This window comes from Anser brachyrhynchus, assembly GCF_964034855.1.
Source record: "Anser brachyrhynchus genome assembly, chromosome: 2".
Taxonomy (NCBI): Eukaryota; Metazoa; Chordata; class Aves; order Anseriformes; family Anatidae; genus Anser; species Anser brachyrhynchus.
The window spans coordinates 61,827,955-61,851,687 of record NC_137695.1 but is presented as its reverse complement, the minus strand read 5'-3'; the positions used below and the strand labels follow the sequence as shown (position 1 = coordinate 61,851,687).

At 40.1% G+C, this 23,733-nt stretch overlaps 1 protein-coding gene across 5 annotated transcripts in view; it reads right to left on the bottom strand.

Moving 5' to 3' along the window:
- AMPH (amphiphysin) overlaps positions 1–23,733 on the bottom strand; it is a 131,175-nt gene that overhangs the window by 70,080 nt on the left and 37,362 nt on the right. For all 5 annotated transcript variants that reach the window (XM_080582224.1, XM_080582225.1, XM_080582223.1 and 2 more), the window contains exon 2: positions 3,261–3,341. In XM_080582224.1, the coding sequence (XP_080438350.1) occupies positions 3,261–3,341 (81 nt within the window). The remainder of the gene's footprint in view (positions 1–3,260; positions 3,342–23,733) is intronic.

The window sequence follows — 23,733 nt, the reverse complement described above, 5'->3', positions numbered from 1 at the left end:
ATACAGTTTGCAACATTCTTTTTTTTCCTGAACTTCAGGGTCAATTAAGGGGCTGGGCACATCCACAATTAGCTGTGCAGCAAGAAAGGTCTAAGCCTCAGGAAAATTCTTGCAGTACACTAAAAATCTGTGTCACATATGAGTTTATATAAGATCCATGAGTTTTGTTTTACAGTGGCAATTTCCTGTTTACAACTTAAGTGGAAGGTGAATAACAATTTTATTCACTGCTAAAAGTCAAAATCTTTTATTGTTGGTTTCAGCTGCAGCAGCTTACTGCTTCTGACAGGAAAATCCAGAGGCTTTGCAAGGCCACTGTGCTCTGTTCTCTCCAGACATGGAATGACTCAGTTTCTCCATGGTGATTCATCCAATAATTCAGCTCTGTGCTTCATGTCCAAAAGGGGACCTTATCCAGCTGTATTCAGAAAGAGATGGAAATAGACCACTGGGGAGCCTCAGTGATGTTTTCCTACAGAAAGGAAGATTGATCCGCTGGATGTATCCTTACATTGAACCTGCTGCTCAATTTGGTGCATACCCATCAACCAATCTGCTATGCAGGCAGAAATTGTTAAGATCTCGGTTTCTGCATTACCTGCTTCCTGGGTTATGAGCACTATGCTCTTTCTCTGCTTTCCCTGAGCTGAACTGGGAGCCCTCATTTCTGATCTTTGGAGAGTATCAATAAAAGAATAATTCTATCCATAATACCAGTTGACCTCCCAAGTGACACAGGTTCAGTAAGGTAGGGAAGCAAGAACAACAGTCCATTTTCACAGCTTTGAACTTACCCAAAGCCTGAAAGGCACCAGCTGCTACAAACAACTTAGAAAGACACAGATCTGAAGTAACAGTCTTCCTCAAAACCAAGTGTAGGTAAGTGAGATGACCAGGAAATAGAGACAAATCACTGCTAAGTGAGACTGCAAGCAACAAAGTAAAGTTTGGACTATCTCTCAGACTGCTTCTGTCATAGGAAGACCTGACTGGGAAGCCACCTGAATGGCCCACACCAACAATTGTGTGGACCTGAACACAATGATCAATCACCCCTGCTGCCTTTTTACTCTTTAATACCTTGAATTTATTTTTTCTTTTTCTAAAGGCTCTAGAGTTGCAGAGATAACCTTGGAAGCAAGATTGAATATAAACCAAGAAGAAAAGGAGTCCACAGAGGACAGCATTTCTGCAAGGTGTTGATCAATATGAGTGATAAATTTAGATGCACATTGTAATGTTTCAAATCTTTGCCTTCCTAGTCAGTTGTAGATTAAAGCGTGGAAGAAACGAAGAAAAATTAAGCAATTTATATCCTTCTTATTTGTGCATGTGGCAGAAGCAGTTTTAGCATCATTTTTCCTTCTTGTACTTGAAGAATTGTGCAAAACAGAATTCTCTGAGAACAAGCCCAGCAGAACACAGTAACACATGTCATTAGTGTCATAAATGTACGAATGATCTCTCTCATTTGGTATGCCAGTGGACCTAACCTAAACTGCATGTGCCACTCAAAAGAGTTGTAGTATTTCCCTCAGTGCTCACTCCTCCTTATCCAGTTCCTCCCGTAGCTCCAAGTCACATTTGCATCGATTTAATATCTTTCAGTTCCTGTAGAGTCCTTGACTGCTTGTTACTGTCTCTAAGTACATCAAAGGAGAAGGAAATAAAAATGAAGGAATGTTAAGATCCTCCTTAGCCCTTGGAAGAAACAAACACTTGAGACATAATTTTGCTGAAAAAAAGGTTTTTCTCTTTCATCTCTCTTCATTTTTAATTGACTCAGTTTTTTTCTTTTAGCTAAAAATACATTTCACAGAATTCTCTTTCTTCATGGGGATGCTCCAGCCGCTCCTTTCCCACCCAATAACAGCCTTACAGATGCACCTTATTTCTAGTAACACAGTTACTAGCTGTTCAAACAGCTGTGATATTGAAAACAAGGATAAGAAGCAATATAAGGAAAATCAGAAAGAAAGAAATGCTCAGTTGATATCTCAGCATATTTGGAAAAGAGGATGGGGAAGAAAAGGGAAAATATGAAAACTCTACAGGGCTTCAAAGCTTCTCAGTGTTTTTTCAGCCCTATTATATCCCATCATCTTCCTGACCTTGAGGAAGGAACCACCCTCGTTAGAGAAACAGATTCTTTACTTCCCATCATCATCATTTTGGGGGAAGAATGGACATCTGCCCAGCCCAGTTACTCCCCAAACCTCCCTCTCTTTCTCTAGACAGACAGTGGAAAATAATGGCTAAGTCACCATAAGATATAAAAGAGTTAGTCAGTGCCCTAGCAAATCAGAGTGCATGATTTGTGTTTATGTGGAAAGGACAGAAATGCATGTGGTAGACAGGACTGACTCAGGGTAGGAATTGAAAACCCTAAAATGAACAAATTTTTACATCACGTAAAGTGTGGAAGTAGTTCTTACCCTTCAGTACCTTTACATATGAGCTTTAAAAGATAGCTCATGAAGGCTACTGATACCTCAGTTCACACTTACATAATGAGATTGTTTTCTTGATGGCATTAATGCAGCTCATGGTAGGCATTAATTTGTACTAGAATGCTGCTATATAATTAATTGCAATTAATCAACTTGGAGCTGAAAAGTCTGTCCAACAAAGTGAGGAGTAATAGAGGTTAGAATTTAACATTGCACTGGGAGCAGATTATAAACTCTTAAGGGCACCTTTGTTTTCATATGTGTTTATAATTGAACCCTGCTCCCCAGGAGTGATTCATCAGCACTGCCACCACAGATCTTGTCATCCCTGCACTAACAGGGAGCGTAACAACACACAGCAGTCTAAAACTATTCTGCTGTTCACTTCATATAAAACTAGTATTATTATATACCATTGATGAAAACAACCCACAAAATGAAACCAAGGAAATAAATTATTTCTTTGTAACAAGGCAACTACAAAGCTATATCACATTGGGTTTGGGTTTTGTTCTCAATTACACTGTTGAAAATGTGCATACACTTCATTGATCCCAAGGAGTTCTGGCATGACAGCGTTGTACATTATTAGAATATAGCTATTTAATATGAATGCACATCTTACATATTTGCACACACAAATCCAATCATTCTTTTCTGTTTGAAAACTGTTGAACAAAATCTTACACCAATATGGTTCAAAACATTTTCTTTTACTTTCTCCCCTGCAACACCTTCTTCAAAATCAAAAGTTAAAATACAGTGCATTCTTCTTAAGAGACAATTAAAGAAACTGAAAAAGTAACTGACCTCTTGTCTTTTGAAATTTTGTACATATTCTTCAAATTGTTCATCTTTTGTTTCATCTGCTTTTCCTAGTTTTTGAAGTACCTATATTGGGGAAAAAAATAAAAAGGATTAATGTCAGTGTCACAAAACAAAAATGCTGTTACTTTCAACACTTTTGTTCTTGCTGTTAGGCTTAAATAGTATTTTATTTTTGAAGTGTTGCATGCACTACTGTTTCCAAAGTTTATAAGGGAAACTATTTTGTCAAAAATTAAAAAGGATGACTATAGACAACGAGAAGCATCTTATGTGCATGGGCAGAAGCATGATGTGTGTAAACCTACTTCAAAGTATGGAGTTCCTGGGAGGGGTGCATGTGTGTTTTTTGTTTGTTTGTTTTAATGAAGCAATTTTTCTTTTAGCAGAGACTCCCAGGGTCTCAAAACAAGGAAGAATGAAATAAAATTTGCTGGCAATGCAAGCAAGTTCTCTTCCCATTCAGACAGAGCAAAAAATCAAGTTCTGCTAAGTTTTTCTACTATTTATGGTTTATTATGTCCAACAATATTATCTGTATCTGCACGATTTTTAGCGCAAAATGAGAATGAAAAATTTTAAGGCTGTATGAGAAATTGGTAGAGCTAATGCTTATTTAAAACTTTTACTGTTTCATATTTGCCCCCCCCCCCCCATCAATTCTGAAGTGGATTGTCATACTAGGTAATAAATATACTGCAATATGTCAGCAGAAGGGCTATTCATGTGATAGTAATCTCAAAAGTAATTGGATATTGCTACACTTTACACTCTGTTTAACTACAACAAATGCATTCTGTTATTAAATCAAAGCATTATCAGTTCATTTTAACATTAAAGACTTACATGTAGGAGCAATTAGGCTTTACCTTTCTTGTCAAACACCCCCCAAAACTTTATAGAATGTTGTTAGAGGGATAAAACATATCAGGGAGTGATATTTAGTTTGTTCTCCCAAGGCAAAGAAACCAAACTTTCCATTTTCACAGGAAAAGCAAAAAACAAACACACAAAAAAATCACCTCCCCCTATCCCTCCTCCCCCCCGCCCCCCCCCCCAAAAAGAAAAAGTAGCTGATGCCATGAACAAATACATCAGCAGTCCAAGTATAAACACATATATAAACACAAACAGTCCCAGTCCTGGCATATTTTGACTCGGACCATCTGCCTCTCAACCCCAACCAGCTTGGAGCCACAAAAACCGGGGTGCACAAAGGTGCAGAGAGCACTGCCACAGTGGAAACCAGGAATAAAAATGATCACAAAGGTGATGCAACACTACCCGTGCAAGTGACATGTGAAACTTCAGGGAAGTTTTGACATATTTACAGCAGAAAGACAGAAAGAATGACATCTGAGAGGGGGAAAAAGAAAAAGAAAAAAAAAAAAAAAGACTTTTCTTGCCTGTAGCTATGTTTTAACTTTTCATTCCCCTGGCTCATTTGGGCATTCTGGGTTGCATTTAATTCCCAAAAATCTCATGTGCTCTCATCACTGATCTCTTCATAAAATATTAAAAAAGTATCACAGATGGCTTTACAGAGGAATCATTTAATTTAACATTTCAAATCATCACAGGACTTCACAATGCTCCCTGTCACCGATGAGCCAAACAGCCTGCCCCCAGCTGCAGCATGGCTTTGATCTGCGCCAGGCGGCTCTCTGAAAATCCAACATTTCCTTTTCAAAGAGCCGGCTGTCAGGTAAGCCTCCTCGCCAAGGCAATACATTCAAGTTGTGTTCACAGGAACAAGTGCAGGCACATTAATTAGAGTCAGAAAGATCCATAACATAAGTAACAAAACAGGGCAAAAAAGTTGTCATGAAAAACTCTTTCCTCTTTCCCAAGATACTAATGGCACACATCCATATCTCCAGATGCATGCTCAGGTTCAGAAGGGAACAACCTATCTCTTACAGCACCTCAACTTTTTTCCTGTTTGTTTTTTAATCTTATCTGCTACTTTTAAATTCTCTTCATGTATTTTTCTCAACTGAGACTAAGAGGCAGTGTTTGAACTTGTCTTCTGCAAACAGCAACTCTAATTTTAATTCAGGGTTAATAACATACAATGACATAGCTTCCCAGCTTTCCTAATCCTAACCCAAATCAGAATGTAAATGCTCACTACAGGAGTATCACACGTTTGGAACTCAAAGTACTGGCCAGTGGCTTGGCATTAGCTGACTATACTTGTGATACTTACCCTCACTGAAGTCCTGCAGCCCATGCAATACACACAGACAACTAGGGCTCACTCACTGTTTTCCTAAATGCAATCCTAACCCTAACACTAACCCCATGACCCCATAGAGAGACAGTTGAGCAGACTGAAGCTGGAATAAGCCATTCCTCAGAGGTCTCTTTAGCTCCCATCCTTCACCTAGCCACATTGACCACTGAATGAATAGCACAGCCTTTTACAACCAACCCTTTCCTGACTGTAACCATAACTTACCGCTAGTCAGAGAGGACACCAGACTGAGGTGTCCTCAAACTGATCTCTGCTGAACCTTTCAGCACTCATTTGTGCACTTCTGTCTTAAAGCAGAAGTCTGTTGTCAAAAGTCTATAGTTTGCAGTTGAGTTATTATTATGACCCAGTTTGGTCACGTACTTATAGGGTGTCTTTGGAACAGAATGAAGACTAGATGAAGGCTTATCTACATTACACATGGATTCTTCTAACTCCAACCTCCCTGTGGACAGGCTGAAATAAATTTCAGACACATCTTTCATCTTGTTATATGGAGATCTTGGGTCAAAATTAGAGTTAGGGTCTAGGTTAGGGCTAGGGCTGTGGCTACAAAAAGGAAAGTAGACAGCTCCAGGTTAGTAGCAAATACCCAGCACCCTGAAGAATTAGGATGTGGCATGGACCTAACACTTTATTGTGTTTCCCATGTGATCACCTCTTTAATCAGCCTACTAGCATTAGGCTTAGATACTGGTCAAGAGAAAGCTGGTTTGAAGTGTCCAGGTCACCAGAATGCATCTGATGGTCCTTAAAGGTAAAATGAAGGCTGTGCACAGGAGCAGCATGTGCCTAACCTCTCTCTGAAGCCTTAGTTCAACCACCCTTCTATACAAGGATTAGATTTAGTAACAGGAATAGCTCAGTTTATTGGTGGCCCTTGAGGACAGGAGAAGGGCGAGTAAATAGTGCTTTACGACAGCATTGGAGCGCTCTACAATGTGCCAAAGAAAGGAGATCTGGACAGTTAAGTAGATAATATTTTATTTTAGGTCCATGTGGTCACTTACCCATATTGCGGATTTGGATTCAGACATTAAGGAAAGGAAAGGCAAATGAAGCAAAGCTATTGCTGAGCATCTCATGGTCCATAGAGCTAGAATGCACCCTGGACACAAGGAGGGCAGGTAGCTAGTATATATATATAATACATAACATATAATATGTAACATATAATATATAACATATATATTCTTAGCATGGCAACACAGAAATAATGTTTGGGATTAGGTTTAGGAACATCCATCAATGTGTATCAACAGCCTATACCATTTAAATTTTTATTTAAATTACATAGAAAAAGTGATGAGGCAGACATGAATTGAATCAAGAAACATTCTACAGTCAAGTACTCTGCAGTTGTCTGAAGACAGCAAAAAATATTTGGTGAACATGTTCACCCTATCCAAAAAAAAAAAAAAAAGGCAAAAAACCTACCCCATATTTCATTTAATTAGCCTAAATCAACTACCAGTAAGTCTTCTGTTAAAATAACATTAAAAAAAAAATTGAAACAGTTGCTTTTTTTTTTCCTGATTTAACTGTGATCTCCAAATGTGATACTGTACAGTATGCTTAATGCACTGAATTATGCTAAGGATCTAAAACAAATACCAGTATTGAACCAACTTGCTGCTAAAAATATACAAACTAAATAATTAAGTCCAATTATTAAGAAAATGAAGTAAAAGCTAAATTTGATCTGATGGTCTCAATTCTGTTGAGTGAATACATGTACAGAAACCGTCTGCCTGGTAATGCGGTACTGAGATAAATGACAGATTTGACCCAAACACAACATTTGGGGAAGGACATCAAGCATTGTCTGATATTCATAAATGTCATATTTCCATTCGGGGATGTTGCATCTTCAGTAACCGTTTTGGAGGACATAAGACTGAACACTTCCTATTTTAAGTCATTTAAGCACTTTCATTTACCAAAAATAATACATTTCAGATATGTGAGGATTTTAACTGTTAGGAAGAAAGAGTCAATAATTTGCTTATCTTGAATTAAAATGATCAATTGTACAATGGCTGTGAAGTTAAGTGTCTGCAATATGCCAAAGAAAGGAAATTAATATAGTAGATACAAAACAAAAGAGATAAGACTGAGTAAGCTTGATTATGTTGAAAACTTATGTCTTGTGGTAAGGATGACAGTGTTATAATAGTGGTTGAGGCAGTGACCATGATGGGTCTATCCATCTTTCCCTAAAATAGTTTCCCAAACTATGGTAATTCAAGGGAAAAAATAATAAATAAATAAATAAATAAGTAGAGAGAGAAAGAAAGAAACTGATTTTCCGATCTAAATCACAGGAAACCGGGATTTGCCTCAGGAGCAGCTCAGTTCCCTGCACAGCAGTATCAGAGTGAACAGAAACTGCTAGTAGCCTCATCAGACATCCCCACGTACATCACCCCCAGTTATACATCCATATTCTTAAAGAATAACAGACACAATCAAAATCACTCAAGGCAGGAAGACAGGATTGCTCAGAGAGGAATACCCAGGGCGAGACTTTATCATAAATTCACAAAGACTTACCAGATTGAAAAGACTAAGATAATCTAACCTACCACAGGTATCATTAATTAAGGATATTACAGAGTAACTCCAGTATGAAAAGCAAAACAAACACTTCTGAGAGTCAAAAACCATTGCCATGAAGTCACTACCTTAAATCTTTAGAGAACAGCAAAGCGCTCAGGATCTCAGCAGATGCAAACTCATGCACCTACAACATTGTTCTACAACACTTTTTAAAATACAATCATTTTTTTCTTCTACAACCTGTAAAAGAAACTCAGAATGCATAAATAATTTGTGCAGATTCCCAAAGTAGTTTCAGGATGGTAATTCTGGGCAGAAATTGATTAAAATGAAAACAGACTATTCAGAAGAAACCATATGAGAGTCACCTATGTGCAAATTTTCATAAGGATTTCAGCATATGCTCACAAAGCTGAAAAAAGTATTTGCTCAATGTAAAATACAAGATTTGAAAGAAGTGTCTTATGAGGTACATGATGAGAACACATCTGAAAAATAAAAGAGAAAAAAAGAAATACAGTAGGATAAGTTTGACGTAAATGTGATTACATTTCAACTTACCCAACTACGAAATAGTATATGACAAGTCATAAGGAGAACATATAGAATCATGGAATGGTTTGGGTTGGACAGGACTTTAAAGAGCACCCATTTCCACCCCCCTGCCATGGGCAGGAACACCTCCTACCAGACCAGGTTGCCCAAGATCCCATCCAGCCTGGCCTTGAACCTCCTGGGATGGGGCATCCAGAGCTTCCCTGGGCAGCCTGTGCCAGTGCCTCACTACCCTTATAGTGAAGAATTTCTTTCTAACATCTAATCTAAATCTCCCCTCTTTTAGTTTAAAGCCAATCCCCCTTGTCCTATCACTACACTCCCTGACAGAGTCCCTTCCCAGCTTTCTTGTAGGCCCCCTTTTAGGTACTGTAAGGCTGCTCTAAGGTCTCCCTGGAGCCTTCTCTTCTCCGGGCTGAACAACCCCAACTCTCTTGGCCTATCTTCATAGGAGAGGTTCTCCAGACCCCTGAGCATCCTCATGGTTCTCCTCTGGACTCACTTCAACAGGTCCATGTCCTTCTTATGTAGGGGGCCCCAGAGCTGAACCCCAGCTTACCACAGCCTGACAGAAATTCCAGGTGGACCCAAACAGGAAACAAACAAACAAACAGAAAATGAACTCACATCTCCAAATTTAAAATGTTAAGATAAAGTTGTTTCACATGATGGGATGATATATAAAGCATTCAATGTCATAAAACCGTTAAAAAAAAAGTGTCAAATTAAAAAAGCTAAGCATGATCCATGATACCCAGCTGGTATTTGCGAAGTGTAGGAACAAAGTTGAAGAAACCCTGTTTGTTCCAGAAATAAATGCTAGCTTGGAAGACAACATATCAAAGCATGAAATCTGGAACAGAACTAATGCAAAACATATCCACTGACTCTCACTCGAGTGTTAGAGCAGGGTGTTAAACCCAAGAAACAGAACAAATACTCAAGACTTGCCGAAGCCACATGAGATTCCCACCTCCTCACCATTAGCACATGGGTAGCTGAAGCAAAACGAGAGAGGGAATCAGTACAAGGATGCTCCTCAGTCATTCCCCTGCAAAGACGGGCAAAGGGAGAATGTGAATTGGATTACAGATATCTGAGTGTTAAACTGATGTACCTAAACATTTAGTCCAACTAATGAAAAGTCTTCTCTCCAAAGAGGTCACATTCATATTTAACTACTCAAAATCTTTTTTTTTTTTTAAATGCCACCCCAAAAGTATATCTTATTTTATCATGATGTCAAAGTCTGGAGTCTTATTCTGCCTCCATTTCACATCAGCACAGACACAACAAAAGATGGTCAAAAAAAGAAGACAGGAAGAGATAAGTTTTAAGATTATCACATAATAGCATTAAACTACACACAATGTATTTCACAGGAATTAGATAGAATTTTCTAATTAGCAAATGAATAAATGAAAGATTCCCTAGAAACTTGTTAAAATTTTTTACAGTCCTTTTCTTCATTGTCTCTCAGATTTTTTAAAGCAAATTTAGGATTATATACAAGAAATATGAAGTATTGTATTCATTTCTGCAGAAATTAATTTACATAGAATATGAGTTAAAGCCTCAGGGTATCTGTGCAAAGTGCTTATTATTATTAGAGCTGTGGAAACTGAGTTACAAGGCAAGCACTTCACAAATTAGGGTGTGGTTTGTTTTTTTTTTGATCTAGCCAGAAACCATACCATATATAACATTATCAGGATTTAGTAAAATAAGGAGATCAGCAACCAAACATACCCAGTAAGTATAAATTAACATTTTAGCACTGAGTAAAAATAAAGATTTCTGAATTAACAGAGTATTGCTCAGTTTCAATTCTGCTGAGATTTTGATCCCACCATGGCCCCTGTGTAACAGGCTCCATCACTTCTCTTTTCCAAGAGGTGGACTGAATTTCATACTTTCTGCACTGTACAGCTGTAAATTTTCCAATAACTATGGCGCACCTTTGTACAACTGCTTTTCCACCCTTGCAATCCACAGAAACAACGGCTGAGAGTGACCAATATTTGTGCAAGCCTCAGTTTTCATTAATATTTACTCAACTTTTGTGAAAGAGTCCCTTTTTCACTGAGAGAATATCAAAAGCCCGAAAACCCATTTTAAAGAGAACACTGGGCATTTTACTATGACTAATATAGAAAACATAGAAAGATGCTACAATAAAGATATTGACTGATAAGCAGTTGCTTCATGTGGTGCTGGCTTATAGCAAAACCAGTCCAGGCATCCCAAGGCCTGCTGCTGAACACGGGAGCCAAACCAGGAAGGGTGATGCTCCAGCTTGTTTTTGAAGTCTCAAGAAGATCCTCTGGTGTGTACAACACAGCAATGATCATTAACAAAACATGCCTGAAATCATTAAGGAGCAAACAATGACTCTACAACCTAAAACACAAATTACTTTTCTCATTTATTTATTTATTTATTTATTTATTTAGAAATAACTGCGGTGGAGGTGGCCAATAAATTTAGTAAATCTCAGTCAGACAGAGAAGCAAGCAGAAGACTTGCGAGACATACCCATACTCTCATCCTTCTCTGACCACTCTCCTTTTCCTCATCTTGAACATCTGCAGCCTGGATCATTTCCATTACCAATCTTAAGAAATGATTAAACTTAGCTCAGGTTTCCAGGTCAACACTAGCTAATCTGTAGTTATCACTCCGTTTTGCTGTGCACACTTTCAGTATTAACGATATAGAAAATTCCTGATCATTCAACAAATTGCAGTCAATCCTCATTGCTACACAATGTATCTTCTATCTCTATTATTGTACTTCCATTTGTTCCCCAGCCTCCTGTTCAGCTCTTATCGTATATTGGCACAATAATCCTTATTTGCCCACCATTTACAGCTGAATTTCATTGCTGAAGTCTGCCACCATAAATCATATATGAGGATAAAAGATTCAAAGCAAACTTCAATTTGGGAACTTATGTTTAGTGGAGGACTGTGAGTTCACAACCTCTGTCTTAATATGTCAGAGGTGATTTCTACTGTACAGGGTCACAAGGAAAGAAAAGTCATACCCTGAACTGCATTAATGCACAAAATATGTCCCAGGCGATGGAAGATGGTAGCTGCTACGAACCAAGTGCATCCTCCAGGATGGAAGAGCATAAAAACTACTTTACAGGTCAGACTAAGTGTCTATTTGATCTACCAGCCTCTCCTCAAGAGAAGATGCCAAGGGGAGCTACAAGGCAAGTATGCAGTGGCACTTCTCCAGAACTCCCTCCCACACTCTAACAAACTGCATTTCAATGATTTCTCGATGTGGCATTGTCATGTTTTAAATTCCCGATGGATTTTTTGCATTGATGGACAGTCCTGTTATTGTTGAGCTCAGGTGAGATACTTGCTGTTTCAAGAAGCATGAAGGTTCACTTTTCTCATGCACACTTTCTTTTGTTAATTTAATGTCAGCTTTTGTTTGCTCGCAATTTGAGTGTTGTAAAATACCATGATGCATGGGAACAGTTACATAACAAATGAGAAGAGAGCTAAATAATAATCAGACAAGCATAAAATCCTATGATAAGATATGTTCTCTTAATCAAAATTGAAAGAGGGAAATGTGCTCTTTCTACACAGTCTAAATGACAAATATGAACATTATGCTATGAGAGATGATTATAATAACCTTTCTGCAAATTACAGAATCTAATTGTACATCATGGCCCAGACGATGTTAAAATGCTCTAGAGGGATCCACAAAATAAACAACATTATGATTCCTCTCACAATGAAGCCACAAACTCCTAGATTATTCCTTGGTCATTTGGTTAAAGCCAGAAAGTACATTAGAGAGAGTACTGACTTGCACGTTGCAGAGCAGCACGATGCTAGACCATTACTCACACTTCCCTTGTAACATCCAGAAAATTTGCTCTACTGTAACTGGGCACACTTGCAAAATTTAACATAACAGTTGGCTATTGTTCCGTTTAAGTGTGATTTTAAGAGGTCCAGCAATAAAGCTTAGCTGGCCAGTAATATTTATGGAGAATTTAAGGAGACTTGAGGATGAACCTGGAGTTCATGAGGTCTTGTTTTGCTGGTGAGAAGAGAATGGATGCTAACAGCTGTGGCAATATATTGGTAGGGACTTTTCCTGCTTGTCTCTGACAACTTGCATGGAGTTTAATGCTATGGGGCCCTCTCACCTGGTAGGGTGGCTCATTGCTCTCTGCATGTATTCTGAAGGGTGCTTATCCCCACTGAAAGTGAAAGCCTAGCACAGCTTCAAAGAACCGCAGTGTACTTCAAAAAAATAAACTACGGAGAGGCAAGCTGTTAGACTAGTTTTCAACAGTCTGCTCTGTGTGATTAGCCTGTATATAATAGGGAAGGGCATCCAGATAGGTGATTTGAAAGGGATGCAGTTTAAAGAGGAAAACAAAATAGAAAGAAAGGAGAAACAACATAGACAAAGCTTAAAGGGAGGAAAACACAAGTGAGAAACCAAAGAGAAAAAAAAGGGAGAAAAATCAGTAAGATAAAAAGGACCAACCTAAAAGCAAAGAATCAACTTTGAGAAACTGTGAGTTTGATTCATTTGCCTACCCATAGGCAACTCAGATGGCACAGGATCTCTCAAACACCACTGTGCAGGTGGCAAACATGACACAAGTCCTGTGGAGGTTTCTCCTGGAGCAGCAGCTTGAGGTAAGGCAGGACACGACTCCAACAGCGTATGTGTGGGCAGCAGAATTGAGCTATTAATATTGTAGCACCATTTACAATCCTCACATACTTTTGAGTATTATTTTTCCTCACAAAATCTATTAATGCACTACTACCTCCTCTTTGTTCACTTTACCATTGAGGAAACAAGATACAGTAAAGAGAAGTTAACTTCTGTGCCAACTTCAGAAGTTGATCACAAGCTGGGTACCAGATCTGATTTTTCTACACTCATGTCTTAATCTCTAGGCCATCCTTCTGTAAAATGGAGATGCATCATACAGAAATCTGCTGTGTTCAGATTATTGTATTAGTGTTATACAGAACGAAAGAGAAAGAGTGAACAAAGTCATCTTAAAGATTGTCTTTCCAATCTGCTTGCCCTTTTCTAGCTACTGATGATGTCTTATTTCTTGAAATGATTGATCACTTATTTTCATTGAAGAGCAGCTAAATTTAACTGCCAGCACAATTAGCAGTAACATCCTTGGCTGAATTTCTCTGTCCTTTACTGCATCCCAAATAAATCAAAAAACTACTCTGCTGAATTAATAAAAATTCCTATCATTTGCTATTGCTTCTGCCTAAACTTACTCATCTGGCTGAAAAGTACTTGGACCAGAGTGTCTCAGCCTTGTAGAAACTGGCTGTGCATCCAGGCTTGGTTACACTCTACTCATCACTTTTCATTTGCCTCTTTCTAACCAGCTCCTCTACTTCCCTGCTCCTTTTTGGTTTATCCTCTATACTTTCTGTTGAGCAGATACTTTCCATAATACCACTCCCTACAAAATATATTAATGAGAAATAGATTATTTTCTACCCTGATAACAACTCACTTAGCTCATGTTATAACTTCATTTATCCAATCTTCTCTTCATTTTTTTGCCCTATTTGGGCTTCAAGCTTTTCAAAGCAGAAACCATCTGATCCTTTACCCATTTACAGTACTGAAGGCAAAGCATCTTGATTTGCTTGAAGATCCTACTCAAAAAGCTGTGATTTGTGCTTAATAATAACTTCACTTCTGATGTTTAAATTAACCTAGTGACCAGCTAGTTCCTTCGCTAATTACTTGCTACTCCTAGTACTTCAGAGCAATGGGGAAAAAAAGCTAAAGCAGCCATTCAAAACACTCGATCACCACATTTTCAAATCATAAAAAGAGGCATCAAACCAATTATAAAAGAATTACTATTCAAAATAAAATAAAATAAAATAATGGTCCAAATTGGGTTTGAGTAATTATCAAAAAATAGTAGATTGCATATATACTTATTTTCAAAACTAATTTCTGAGTTCCTGTAAATAGAACATTGAAGTCAACTAGTGACATTTAGGATAAAAATCTTTCAAGCTGAAAACAGCCACAATAAAATAAACAAACCTGTCTCCTGCACAATAAGACCACTAAAGCTCATCCTTGCACAAGGAACCTAATTAATTTATCCTACTGTAGTCCTCAGCACTGATACCTGACAGGCATTCTGTTATCTCTAAATTAATCAAGTTTTTCCTTGGCCGAGAAGAAAGATAAAACTAATTTGTCTGTGGATAGCATAGTTTTGCTTTCTTAATTAAACATTTAAATTCTACCTGGAAAAAGTAAACTTTGTCCTTTACAGATTGTCTCTCTGGATTCATCACAGCAAGTATGTGACGTTCCTTCTGCCTGATGGCAACCAAACAAAAAACAATCAAGCAAAAAGCTTTACAGCCACAAAGCCAAAATAAAAATCACATTCAATATAACAGACTTGAATTTAAAAGTGCATGTATTCTCCCAGTATCCAGTTTGATGGAGGACATATAGCAGAATCCTGTTTTATTTTATTTATCTCTGGCTGTATGCTTTCAGTGGATCAAAGAACTTAGAAAAACAAACAAACAAACAGAATTTCAATTTAAGTAATGATGCTTTTCAGGCTATTTCCCATTACATCCACATTGCAGCACCTAATTTTCTGTACTCAGTTCTGAGATCCAGGGACAATAATTTCTTTCAGTCTGGATTAAACTCACCAAACTGAAACAATTTGTAATAACAGAAATGGATTTTGGCACTAAGTAAATAAAGAGTGTTAGTGTTAAAACACAATGTCCCTACAGTAGATTTATGTGAAGTTGGTAAGTCCAACCTGATAGCATCATAGGCATCTCCAGGTAACTTCTAATCAAAAAAGGCAAATAAAGGGCGATTTACAAAAGAAAGTAACTTCCGAAGCCTGGAAGAAAACCAGATAAAAACTTTCAGAACAAATCAGGATTTCCATGGGAGAGGAAGGAAATCAAAATCTGACCTAAAAGAGAGATCTCAATTTGATATAATATACTTGTCTATCAGCTATCTGCAAGGTCCAGGGGAACTGCTCCAGTTTTAGCTCTGCAATAAGATTACAATCCACATTCTTAGAACCCAACTTCCAGTTACATCAGTAAGTGTGGTGATGACGGCAGAGACAGGAGTTCAGCCATTCCTGATATGAGTAGTAACAGACCTCACACATTTCTCATTGTGCAGTCTTGAAGACTTAACAGGTGAATACACTTTCCTTTCATTTCACCGTTACATCTACAAGGCAGGCTACCACTGTTTTTGTGTCTTAGCAGTTTGGCATCTAAATTAATCCATATGCTCAATGTAGCAATACAGCTGCCTAATCCTGACTGCCTCCTCCAGACTGAGCTCTGACATTTTCACAGATATTCTTCCTCCTTGAGAAAGGTGTTGGCTGAGGCTTGAAAGAAACCCTCACATTTAGTCCAGTATGCATAGGGGTGCAGATACTACCTACCCTGAGGCTCCTTAATGCCCAGCCAGGACAAAATGTCTCTATGCAGACTCAGGGTAACCTTCATTATCGGACTTACAGTACAGCCCTGAAGAAGCAAACCCAAAAGTTTCCAGTGTGGTTCGATGGAGTGCCAACAGAATATTTCACCACCTGTTAGGCAGTCTCATGTCACGCCACACATAGCAACGCAGAACATGAAGATAACTTTGCCTAGTACTTTGCAAAACATTTGCCAGATTGATGTTCATCTGTGGAGGAATTTATTGTTTCTTCATAGATCATGAATATATTACACACCAAATATCATTGATGTGCCTGACATGGCAGCATTTGATAATGAGCTATTCTTCACCTTCAGGTGCTCCAGAGCTTTCTCCTCTCTCCTCATCCAGAGGAAGAGGAACCAACATAACACCTCCAAATGAATTCACTCCCCTGTAGATGGAATGATAATTAAGTCTCTGTTTCAAATAATTACGGAAATTATGTCCCAGCAGCATGAAAAATTAGATAGAGTATACATACTTGTTCAATTAACTTAAAAACTCAGGAAATCATTGATGTCACCCAGGCATTTCATTTTTTTTTTTTCAAAATAGCTTTTTAAAATATTCACTGATCCACAAGAGATTTATTTCAGACTTACCAAAATAATCTGTGAAGGCATAATCTCATAACAATCACAAATATCCCAAGACAAGATTTATAAAAGAATAATTAAGCTACCATAGTATGGTAACATTGATTAGCACATAACGCTAGCCAAATACTTCTGAAGAAAGTTACCGTTTTCCACCTCATTGCTTTTTAGAATTACTCAACATTTTTGCATTACTGAAGGTCAATCACAACATCAACATCAAAATATTCTGAGTATTTTTCACAACATCAAAGTATTCTGAAGATGCTCAGCTAACACAACGTATTTCTACTTTCCTCATTAATTGCTGCTGAGGATAAGCTTGCCTGTTCTCAGGAGTTCACGTGCATCATTTCTTCGTATTCACCCTAAGTCATGGCTTTTTGGTAACTGAAGGAATTATTCAGAAATTATTTCAAAACCAAGGAAAAAATTAACCATACTCATGCATACACATGAGGTTGGGGGAATAATACAAATGAAACGGGACTTTAGGATGATAGGCAAAAGAAAAGGAAAGCTCTGAACTGACACTGATGTTAGCAAGGTCTACCAGCTGTGGTAGTGTCAAGAGCTCCAGATCTGACATCTAGATTTTGCATGAGATGTTGCAAGCAAATAGAGCTCTATCCTCTCCCACAGGGTCTGGAAATGAGACTCCAGAATCAGCCCTTTCTCTAGCAGCTCAGCTGCTGAACATGGAAATAGATACGGTTTGCTTGGATCAGCAACATCCAGAGCACAGGTATGGCCCACTTTTCAGTTAAGTCCTTTCTTTGCCAAGCAAACAGAAGTCCTGCTCTACTCCACATGCTTCTGCAAAAACAATACATTCAAGAGCTCTCTAATGGTTACAGTTTCCATGCAAAAAAGGTGTCAGGAAAAGGAACATATCTGCTGATTCTGGAAAAGAACTGGTATGTGAAGTCTGTTTTTCCAGACCTCTTACAGCGGGAGATGCTATGTCCTTCTGGGGTCACTGCTCATCAGAAGTCATGTTCTGACACCTTTTAGTGGTTTTTACTTGTACAAACACTGAGTCAGAGGAATGTACCACTGTGGAAGCATGATTAACATGAAAGAACTCAGGAACTGGTCAAAGGACAGGTTCAATTCAGAGAGAGGGTTAAGACATAAGAAAAATATCACAAACTAAGTGCTAGGAAATTTAGAAAATTACACTTCCAGAACTGGGATAAAATAGAATAGTGGGATGCTGTGGCCATATAACCTAATAGTGTGGTCACCAAAGCATGCTGGATGAAAAACAGTAGCAAAGGTGATCTGGAATGACTCACTAGCAAGTTCTATGCTGTGAGACCTTTCAAAATCTTCAAAAGCAAATTATATGCATTGAGGCTGAAGCAATGCTTCAGTGAACAGCTCAGCAGAAGTCTTCATCATTGCAGATAAGGCAGAAGGACATTCTTCCACAGGAAATGGGCATGGACGGGCTATTATTGAAAATCACCAGGAATGTGGTACACAGCTGACCAGCTGGTACAACTGGATGTAACAGGGCACTACATTAACAGTCTTCATACCTTATGTATCTTGGCACAGCACGGGACAGGGGTAAATGACTCTCTTCTTCCTTTTGCAGATTAGCTGTGCTGATGTCATCCATCCGGTGGCAAAGGTGGAAAAACTGAGCACTGTTCAGCTTGAAGTAGTTCATAAAAAATTAAATGGAAAACTTGTCATTCCTGTGTTCAGTCTACTCTTTTTTTTGTAAAGTAAATGCATTGACTTCAGCCTTCCCTCATGGTAGTTTTCCAGTATCCTCTTTGCTTTTCTGTGGATTCTCTCCAGTTTGTAGGTAATTTTCTTCTCTAGTAATAGTACGTCTCATTTAGAGTTTCCCTGAATTGTTCAAAGTCCTTGAATTTCCCTTCATTCTCCCACCTTTAAAAATCAGCCATAGGTAGGAAAATAATTAGAAAAACACTTGATGTATTATAAATCAGTGGTAAAAAAAAATGTGTTAACCACTAAAAAAATCAGCTTAACATGTGAAAATAGACCCAAAAATGGCAAATCAGCAAAAGAGATTAAAAAAAAAATATTCAGGGCCAAATCCTAAGAATAAAAGCATTTTGTACATTTCTCATCAAAAAGATACCTGTTTCTGAGTGTCTCACTCCATTTGGAGCTGAAACCTAATGTTAGTTTAAATACTCCTACCCACCATGATCACCACAGTATAGTTATCCCCCAGCACCTCTTAAAATCACTCTGGGATTGGATTATAATACCTCCATTTCTAGGGGGAAGAAACTGAGGAACAGGAATCAGTTAAGCAGATTGATTAATTGATTAATCCCAGCCTGTAGCTAACCATGCAATATACCAACAGGAGACTTTTTAAATGAACACTTGGATGTTGTGCTTCAACACCACGCCCGTGTATGTAATCCTCTCTCAAAAACAGCTGAGAAACACAAAGAACTGAAAAAGTATGTGTACGCATAGATATATAGGACACGGAAAGCTCGCGTGGTTAATAGGTGGCTCAGAGGCTGGTGCCAGCACAGAAATTTTGGTTTTTTTCACCATGGGGAGCTTTACTCGGCACCTGGCCTGATGGCCCCAGACGGGTCCCTATCTCCAAGGGGAAAACGGATCCTAGGCCAGGAGCTGGCGGGGCTCATAGAGAGCGCTTTAAACTAGGTAAGAAGGGGGACGGGGCTCAAACAAGGCTTGTTGGAGCTGTGCCGGGGGAAACAATGGCTAGGCCGGGGAAGAAGGCGATGGCCCAGCTGAAGTGCATCTACACTAATGCACGCAGCATGGGTAACAAACAGGAGGAGCTGGAAGCCATCGTGCAGCAGGCAGGCTACGACTTGGTTGCCATCGCGGAGACGTGGTGGGACCGCTCCCACAACTGGAGTGCTGCAATGCCTGGCTATCGGCTCTTCAGGAGGGACAGGCAGCACAGAGGGGGTGGTGGCGTGGCTCTCTGCATTAGAGAATCTTTTGATGTTGTGGAACTCCAGGCTGGGAATGATAAGGTTGAATCCCTGTGGGTTAGGATCCGCGGGAAGGCTGGCAAGGCTAGCATCCTGGTCGGGGTCTGTTATAGACCGCCGAACCAGGATGAGGAGACGGATGAGGAGTTTTATAGGCAACTGACAGAAGTTGCAAAATCGTCGGCGCTTGTCCTCGTGGGGGACTTCAACTTCCCGGACATATCCTGGAAACACAACACGGCACGGAGAAAGCAGTCTAGGAGGTTTCTGGAGAGCGTGGGAGATAGCTTCCTGACGCAGCTGGTTAGAGAGCCTACCAGGGGTGGTGCCATGCTAGACCTTCTCTTCACAAACAGAGAAGGACTGGTGGGAGATGTGGTGGTCGGAAACTGTCTTGGGCAGAGTGACCACGAAATGGTAGAGTTCTCTATTCTTGGCGAGGCCAGGAAGGGGACCAGTAAAACTACTGTATTGGACTTCCGGAGGGCTGACTTTGAGCTGTTCAGGACGCTGGTTGGCCGAGTCCCTTGGGAGGCGGTTCTGAAGGGCAGAGGAGTCCAGGAAGGCTGGGCGCTCCTCAAGAAGGAAATCGTGATGGCACAGGAGCGGTCCGTCCCCACGTGTCCAAAGACAAGCCGGCGTGGAAGAAGACCGGCCTGGCTCAACAGAGAGTTGCGGCTTGTGCTTAGCAGAAAAAAGAGGGTTTATAATCTTTGGAAAAAAGGGCGGGCCACTGAGGAGGACTACAAGGATGTAGCGAGGCTGTGCAGGGAGAAAATTAGAAAGGCCAAAGCTCATCTGGAGCTCAATCTGGCTACTGCCGTTAAAGACAACAAAAAATCCTTTTACAAATATATCAACGCGAAACGGAGGACTAAGGAGAATCTCCATCCTTTACTGGATGCGAGGGGAAACCTAGTTACTAAGGATGAGGAAAAGGCTGAGGTGCTTAATGCCGCCTTTGCCTCAGTCTTTAGCGGCAATACCGGTTGTTCTCTGGATACCCAGTGCCTTGAGCTGGTGGAAGGGGATGGGGAGCAGGATGTGGCCTTCGCTATCCATGAGGAAATGGTTGGCGACCTGCTACGGAGCTTGGATGTGCGCAAGTCGATGGGGCCGGATGGGATGCACCCGAGGGTACTGAAAGAACTGGCGGAGGAGCTGGCCGAGCTGCTTTCCATCATTTATCGGCAGTCCTGGCTATCGGGGGAGGTCCCAGTTGACTGGCGGCTAGCCAATGTGACGCCCATCTATAAGAAGGGCCGCAGGGCAGACCCGGGGAACTATAGGCCTGTCAGTTTGACCTCAGTGCCAGGAAAGCTCATGGAGCAGATTATCTTGAGGGTCATCACGCGGCACTTGCAGGGCAAGCAGGCGATCAGGCCCAGTCAGCATGGGTTTATGAAAGGCACGTCCTGCTTGACGAACCTGATCTCCTTCTATGACCAAGTGACGCGCTTGGTGGATGAGGGAAAGGCTGTGGATGTGGTTTACCTTGACCTCAGTAAGGCTTTTGATACCGTTCCCCACAACATTCTCCTCAAGAAACTGGCTGCTCGGGGCTTGGACTGGCGTACGCTTCGCTGGGTTAGAAACTGGCTGGATAGCCGGGCCCAGAGAGTTGTGGTGAATGGAGTCAAATCTGGTTGGAGGCTGGTCACTAGTGGTGTCCCCCAGGGCTCGGTACTGGGGCCGGTCCTCTTTAATATCTTTATCGATGATCTGGATGAGGGTGTCCAGTGCACCCTCAGTATGTTTGCAGATGACACCAAGCTAAGTGCGTGTGTCGATCTGCTCGAGGGCAGGAAGGCTCTGCAGAAGGATCTGGATAGGCTGGAGCGATGGGCTGAGGTCAACTGTATGAAGTTCAACAAGGCCAAGTGCCGGGTCCTGCACCTGGGGCGCAACAACCCCAAGCAGAGCTACAGGCTGGGAGATGAGTGGCTGGAAAGCTGCCTGGCAGAGAAGGACCTTGGAGTATTGGTTGATAGTCGGCTGAATATGAGCCAGCAGTGTGCCCAGGTGGCCAAGAAGGCCAATAGCATCCTGGCCTGTATAAGAAGCAGTGTGGCCAGCAGGTCTAGGGAAGTGATTGTGCCCCTGTACTCGGCTCTGGTGAGGCCGCACCTTGAGTACTGTGTTCAGTTTTGGGCCCCTCGCTACAGGAAGGACATGGACGTGCTCGAGCGAGTCCAAAGAAGGGCGACCAAGCTGGTGAGGGGTCTGGAGAACAAGTCTTATGAGGAGCGGCTGAGGGAGCTGGGCTTGTTCAGCCTGGAGAAGAGGAGGCTCAGGGGCGACCTTATCGCTCTCTACAGTTACCTTAAAGGAGGCTGTAGAGAGGTGGGGGTTGGTCTGTTCTCCCACGTGCCTGGTGACAGGACGAGGGGGAATGGGCGAAAGTTGCGACAGGGGAGTTTTAGGTTGGATGTTAGGAAGTACTTCTTTACCGAAAGGGTTATTAAGCATTGGAATGGGCTGCCCAGGGAGGTGGTGGAGTCACCATCCCTGGAGGTCTTTAAAAGACGTTTAGATGTAGAGCTTAGCGATATGGTTTAGTGGAGTACTTAGTGTTAGGTCGGAGGTTGGACTCGATGATCTTGAGGTCTCTTCCAACCTAGAAATCTGTGATACTGTGATACTGTGATAAAAAGGGCCACATCTTGGTTATTTTACTGGTGTTATTAGATTTGGGAACCTGAATGTGTGAGAAAAACAAGCTGGATTAGTTTCTCTATCACATACAGAAAAAAATATATACACATGGCAATGATTGTTTAATATCGTCTTTCATACCTGCTACTCAAGCTGTCATATTTCTTACAGCAAAAAGTTAAAAGTCAGTTTAATGATAGTGGTGCAAATATAAGTAAATCAAAACTTGCTGTGAATACTTTTGTAAGTGTATGGCATGATTAGATTTATTTAGTAATCAAATACAGTCCTTGAAATTTTCAACTGTGTAAAATAGCTTCTGCAGCAAGTAATTTGTTAACAAAGACATTTTAAAAATGATGTTGATTCTAAGCTTTCATAAGGAACGCTTTTCACATAACAAACCATAATAACTTTAAAAGGCAAGCAGATCTGTAGGCATTTATAAATAAAAATCTAACCTCTGACTGCTACTACCAGATTAGAAATGCACCATATTCGTAACATTTTGTTCATTTATGGAATATAATGGAGTATTTCTAGGAATACAGTTGTATTTGTCACTCAAAGGTATTGAAAGATATTAGAAGTACTTCAAGATACTCTCAGATGTCTTTAAAAATACTGGCTTTGTTATTTAAATGTATAGTGACATTGTTTCCAGCAGCAAAGTATACACCATTGCTGATCATCAGACTTGTCCCTCAAGAGCCAGCTTTCTGCTCAACAGTAGAAAGTACTGATGGCTGGCTACCAAAGTATGCAGAAAGGACAGCTCTGAAAAGTCTGTGAAGGGAGATGTACCCTGTTCCGAGGTGGACAAACTTTTTTTCTGCATGTCATGCTACAGTGTTATAACACAGGAGAGGAATATTATAGACATCCTCTCGATCCAACATGCCTAGCAAAGCAGTAAGTACCTGTACTTCAGTTTGAGTCTCAGCACCTTCCTATTGCCAAATTCCAGCTCCTTCCATGCAAGATGGTTAGGATGGTACTAGAAGGCAGAAGCTTCCAGGAAGACTATGGTTTCCAGGGAAATAGATGATTATTTTCAGAACCTTCTTACCTACCACAGCAGTAACAAAATACACTAAGTGAAAGATTTAACATATTCCACAGCAAAAGGCTCATAATACCAATAATACTCATAATGTCATATCTAGAAGTTGCGAAAGTTGTTCAATACTTTGCTTCTTTTGTAATTCATCTCTGAGTGTTAAATTACACACTGCAAGATTCAGTCCATTACATTTTGGCTAATACTCATCTCTGTGTAGACAGTGAGATTGCTGAAAGTGCTAAAAACAACTACAGTTCTCTGC